This window comes from Gossypium raimondii, chromosome 10, assembly GCF_025698545.1.
Source record: "Gossypium raimondii isolate GPD5lz chromosome 10, ASM2569854v1, whole genome shotgun sequence".
Taxonomy (NCBI): Eukaryota; Viridiplantae; Streptophyta; class Magnoliopsida; order Malvales; family Malvaceae; genus Gossypium; species Gossypium raimondii.
This window is the reverse complement of record NC_068574.1, coordinates 37,841,327-37,847,098: the sequence shown is the minus strand read 5'-3', so window position 1 is coordinate 37,847,098 and position 5,772 is coordinate 37,841,327. Positions and strand designations below refer to the sequence as shown.

The following is a 5,772-nucleotide window of genomic DNA, read 5'->3' as shown; positions in this document are numbered from 1 at the left end:
ACAAACTAAATGCTAATCCTAGAAAAAAACAGTTCAAAATAAGCAAAAATAAAAATAAAAATTTCTCGTGATTAAAAATTATCGGTTAAAATTAATTTAATATTATCTCATGTATTGAGATATTTAAAACATAATGTAATAGAAATAATGACAGAACCAATTTAATCCAAATCCGAAAACCACAAAATACCAATTCAATAAACTATTAAAATTATCAACACTACATCAAGTTTAACAGCAAAAGCAAATCGGGAACTAGGAATTCGATGATCATAATTTCATGGACCAAGTTTTTCTTTTGCAGACGAATGAGATCGCCAATCTGGAACCGAAAAATTGTATAGTGTCCATATTCGAATGTTAAACTTACCACATGCCACTTTTTAGAAATGACAAAAAAATGCCAATCCGGAAATATCAACTACTGTAATATATTGTTAGAGATGTTGAAGAATCTACAGATTAGGGAAAAGAAGAGCACACAAAAGGGGAGGGAGAATAGCATTGGGTTAACATACCAATCTATGCTCAACCAGATCATTACTTGCGTGTAGCTCTCTTTCGACCACGATCTCTGCCTGCTGGAATATCCTTTGAACTGCTTGTGATGTTCTTTTCAGCTTCTTCTTCACTTTCCTCTGCATTACTTCCACTATGGTAGCTCTCTGTTTTATCAGTAGATTCTTCCTCATCCACCGAAGCTTTTCCTGCAATTTCCTGTTTTGAGAGCTGGTCTCGAAGCTCCCTGAGTTTTGCCTTCTTTGAATTCAAGACCCCAAGGAACTGAAGATGGGACAAAGACCAATTCAGTCATAACATGCGAATGTTGTATGTATTCAAACTACATGTGAGGTGAAGTCCAGCCATGTTGCTCAGCTCTCCAAACTGTTGGAGTAGAGTTGGCATTGAAACCATAAACTTATCATTCAAAACGATTTTAACACTTATTTTGGAGTATTTGTCAATTTTCTTTTAACATTTTACTAACAAAATACAGTTTTAACTTATAACAAACAGAATACACCATTTTTCCTCATTCTCCCTGATCTCAAAATTGGCCAAGATTGATTAGTGATAATGTTTTAGATATCTTCTAGCAAGTATGGTTTCCCTTAGCTAAGTCAGATCAGAACTAATAAGCAGAGGGAAAAAAATAAGAATCATATACAAATTCAGTTCCATATCTGGTCTAGAAATCATGAAAGAGATAATTAAAAAATGAGCTGATATAAGTACAGGAGATTCCTATTCAAGAATATATATATTTATATTATATAGCAATCCGAAACAATCACATCTACTTTACCAACTAAACCGCGCCATCAAGAAAATATCATTCCAGAAGAGAATCTAGAAAACCCCAATATAAACAAGAAGATGAAGCAAGAAAAATTTTAAAAATTGCATAAGATAATAAAATGAAACCATAAGTTGCTCAAAAATATAATCAAATAAAAATTTAAAAAGATTCCTAACAAAATACTCTCATCTTCCTATTCAAATTGAAAATTCCCTTATTTCATTAGCTTGCCTCAGAAATGGCAATATGGCTCAAACATGGAGATCTATACAGAGGGTTTAGAGAAATGGTAACCCTCAAAGTCAATTTCTTCTGTTAAAACAAATAAAAATTCAAAGATGTTTGCATTTGATTATGTAGATGGCATAAAATAACAATAATCATGAACAAGTCAAATATTTTAGGTAACACACCTTTGCATAGATTTCTGATTCAAATTCCATCTTCTCATTGGTAAATCTCTCACTTTGTTCTAAACATTTCTCAGCTTCCAGTTTGAGCTTCTCAAAAGATTGAGTTTTTCTAACCACTTCTTCCTGTAAAATTCTTCTTATCAGCATCTGTATCATTATGACATAAGAATAAACATATACATACATATTTCATATATAACCATTGCAATTAACAACAACAAAAAGCTGAAGAGCTTATCATTGAGCTTCCAATCGAAGCAACAAGAAAATAAGACAATGGCCAAAGATTAGAAATATATATATATAGAAAATACTACGCTTAGGTTAATGTTTGCATCCATAAGAAAATCCAAAATTCCTGCTGTAATCTTTCGGCTATCATACGACGGCTGGAATTTCCATCGCCATTCAAGCTTAGTTCCTTCTCTTTCGAAAGTCCATGAAAGCTGCCCAAAAACAAAAAATCAAAAAATAATTCAAGTTTTAATTTTTAAGATACTCAAATTTACTCTTCTTTGTTTTTCTCAAAGGACAAACAAATTCAAATCAAATTCTTCGAATTAAGCAAATTCACAGAAAAGGAAAAAGCTAACTCTTTTGTGGTCATCGCCAGCATCAACGAACCGGTAGACTGTACCGGGCTGTTGAAACCCTAAATACCGTTCGGCTAATTCAATGTATTCAGCGACGGGCTGATCCCACTGAGCCGCTCTTTCCTGCACCTCCTCCTCCGTCGCTGCGACAAATTCAAAATGTTTGAAGTAAAAATAGAACATTTAAGTATTAAATTGGTCGGAAACTTTGATAGAGAAGCGGAGGAGTACCGTTGCAGAGCCAAGCGCGGAGGCCATCGGTGACGGAGAGATGGAAGTGAGTATCGAACCACGTGCCTTTCACGAAGAGAGGATCGGTGCTTGGAATTTCCAGCTTAAGGCAAGTATGTCTTGCCGTTGCCGTAGAGCTGCTTTCCATTATTTAAGTGTTTAAACACTAATTTATTTCTATCTCTTTCAAGAACAGCTTATGGAGTCTTCCCGCTTTCCCTTCGCTGCTGCTTTTCAAAAACTGTTTCGTTTTATTTTTTTTTTCTTTTATAAGAGAGGAAACTTACTCTGCAATCTTAATTTAGAGATAACTGCACTGCACATTTGGTACATGTGGTTTTATAGAATATTTAATGTAATAAAGGCGTGATTCATTATTTAGCCTTTAAAATATACACTTTTTTTCATTTTGGTATTTAAAATTTTTTTTGTCTCAGTTTGGTAGCTAAAGTATAAATTTTTTCTATTTTGTAATGTCTATTAAAAAAATTTAGTTAGGCAACTTTGGCCCATGAAAAAATATAAGGTGACAATTAAGTTTATTTAAAATAAAATATTAAATTTCAATTGAAAATAGAAAATTATAATATTAAATATTTAAATATTAAAGAACATTTTTGGCTTTGACTGACCTTTGATTGATTGTTGACCGATGTTGACTGATCATTGATCAGTGTTGACCGACCAAGTGGCAGAACACGCCACGTTCCTTTTTTATTTTTATAATGTTATATATTAAATTGGTTGAAAATGTAAAAAAAAATCATATATCATATATACAATTTTTTAAAATATTTTTTATAAAATTCTAAAATATATAATTATAAATTTAAAAAATTCAAAATAATATATAATTATGAGTTTTGATAATGTTTGGATTAATTATAGATAAATTTGAAAGCAAAAATTTCAAGTCCCCCGTTCCAGGTCAAGATATTCGAAATATGTCTCAAGATACAATAACTTCGAAGTTAAAAAAGCTACACTAATAGGGGCATGTCTTGAGACAAATGCTCTATTGTCTCGAGACCTGCATCTATTTGTCTCAAGATAGGACAACTTTGAAGCTAAAGTTCTATAGTAACATGACAATGTCCCGAGACATTGAAGTCCTTGTCTTGATATACACAATCCTAAAATTGAAAATCTTTAATTGGCCCAAAAAGGGACCCTAAATGAGTTTGAAATGCAATTAAACTTCATCGTTTGGCTAATATTGTTCTAAAAAGTGAGATGTGACCTTGATAAAGGTTTAAAATCTAAGTATATGATATTGTAAAGAATGTTTAGTGCTAAATGTAACATTCATTACTTGAGCATCTCGGTTAAAGGGTGTTACATTTATTTAGGTATCAGAGCCTAGGTTTTCTAATCCTAGGTTCGAGAAAGAGTCTAAAAATACATGTCATATAAGATATATTGATATGATGAGATGTGATTTTGACATTGGTAAAGTTTAAATTGTGATTATAGATCGAGGATGTAGAATGATTCTCGAGACGTTGTAAATAAAGAAGTAGAAAGTGGAGCTTCGAATATGAATCGTGAAGGAAATATACCACCACTTACGAACTATAACGAACTTGGAGGACCTACGAATCTAAGTGCTAACTAGGAATCTAAAAGAGAAACAATAGTTGAGCCAGAACAAGTGGCAAACTAGGGAAGGAGGCTAGCACCAGAGGCCTTATTTCATACATTAAATCAATTCCTTCAACAGTTTACGAGATTTATTGCCCATTCTCTTCCTTTTCTTCCACCCCTTACTCCTTTTGGACCTGAACCTAAGCTTGAACCTTAACTACTTATCTTGAATCAAAGTCTCCACTTGAAAGGATAAGAAAACATGGGGCTGAAGAGAATAGCTAAAGAGTTTTTAAAGAACTACAATTTATCAATAATGATAAATTAATATGTGCAATGTCTTTGCTAAAAGATGAAGCCTATCAATGGTGGCCTATCGTAAGGAGTGTTAATCCTACTAAGAGGATAAGTTGAAACTTTTTCTTATAAGAGTTTAAGAAGAAAATTGTCGGCCAATTATATCTTGAGAATAAGAAAAGAGAGTTAATTTAATTGAAGCAAAAAAATACGGCAATAGTTGAGTATGAAAAAGAGTTTGTGAGAATGAGTAAGTATGCAAGGGAATTGGTAGCAACCGAAGCTAAAATGTGTAGAAGATTTGTATAACACCCTAAAAGTTAACTTTGTCATTAAATGTGTGTCTACTTCAATGTTTTAGTGCCTTAAGTGGGTGTTGGAGATCTGGGGTTCGAGTCCCACTTGTGAAAAAAATTATTATTCTTTTATTCAACCTTTTGTTGGAATTGTTACGAAAATTACGATTTTTAAGCTTTTAATTCGAGTTTAAATCATATTGGGTTCAGTTTTTAGGCTTAATTTTTATTTTATTTGAGCCTAGTATTGTATTTATTAGGTTTTATTATTTATTTATTCCGAGTTTTGGATATTGTTTAAGTATTTTAAGTTGTTTAGGAGTTTTATGTTTCTTAGTCAAATAAGAAATTTTAGTTTAAACTACTTATTTAGATTAGTTAGAGTTTCACTAAACTTTAGAATTTTATTTGGATATACTTAGCTAACCTATATAAAGGCTTCTTCATTGTTCATTAGAGACAATTGTTTTCACTAATAAAGTTTTCAAGTTTGGGAGTTAGTTTCTGTAACACCCCTAACCCGTAATCGTCACCGAAATAGGGTTACGGGGCATTACCAATTATAGCAAAGTTCATACAGATTATCATTTCAAATCAGAACCAATGACGTCATAGGTCTAAATTATTACTAAAACTTATTACAAGCCGAATATAAACCTTTATTTGAATCACTTATTAACTAATTGCATAACCAATACAACATGTTATAATATAATCATGAAATCAATTCAAATCATCTTAATTCATATGTACAAATACCAAATCAACTTATGATTATTACACATTGTAAAATCATATATATAACTAATCAATTAACGACCTATTAAAACATTATTGCGTAATCACAATAAAATTAACCCAACATTTATATTTACAATTTAAGCTATTACATGTCCAAAAATCACTATCATTATCATTACTAATACTCCATAATCAAATCATCTTCACAAATCATATATCCAATTTATCCAAGTGAACAAATCTTAAACTATACATATATATTATCCAAGATTATTTCCACTTCCATCATCACTTAATCAATCACTTGACCAAAAATA

The 5,772-nt window shown here is 31.5% G+C and overlaps 1 protein-coding gene across 2 annotated transcripts; it reads right to left on the bottom strand.

Annotated features, from left to right (window-relative positions):
- Positions 1 to 380: 380 nt before the first annotated feature.
- On the bottom strand, positions 381 to 2,851 carry LOC105778312 (DNA repair protein XRCC4). 2 transcript variants are annotated; one of them, XM_052621723.1, is made up of 5 exons: positions 2,538 to 2,851; positions 2,307 to 2,449; positions 2,028 to 2,159; positions 1,714 to 1,836; positions 381 to 783 (listed from the first exon to the last, which is right to left on the bottom strand). In XM_052621723.1, exons 1-5 carry the CDS (start codon positions 2,683 to 2,685, stop codon positions 541 to 543), a joined length of 789 nt encoding a protein of 262 aa, XP_052477683.1. In that variant the 5' UTR covers positions 2,686 to 2,851; the 3' UTR covers positions 381 to 540. The 2 variants fall into 2 exon arrangements, with proteins under 2 accessions (XP_052477683.1, XP_012457454.1); XM_012602000.2 differs by having other exon boundaries at positions 2,031 to 2,159; positions 2,538 to 2,850.
- Between the last annotated feature and the right edge of the window lie 2,921 nt (positions 2,852 to 5,772).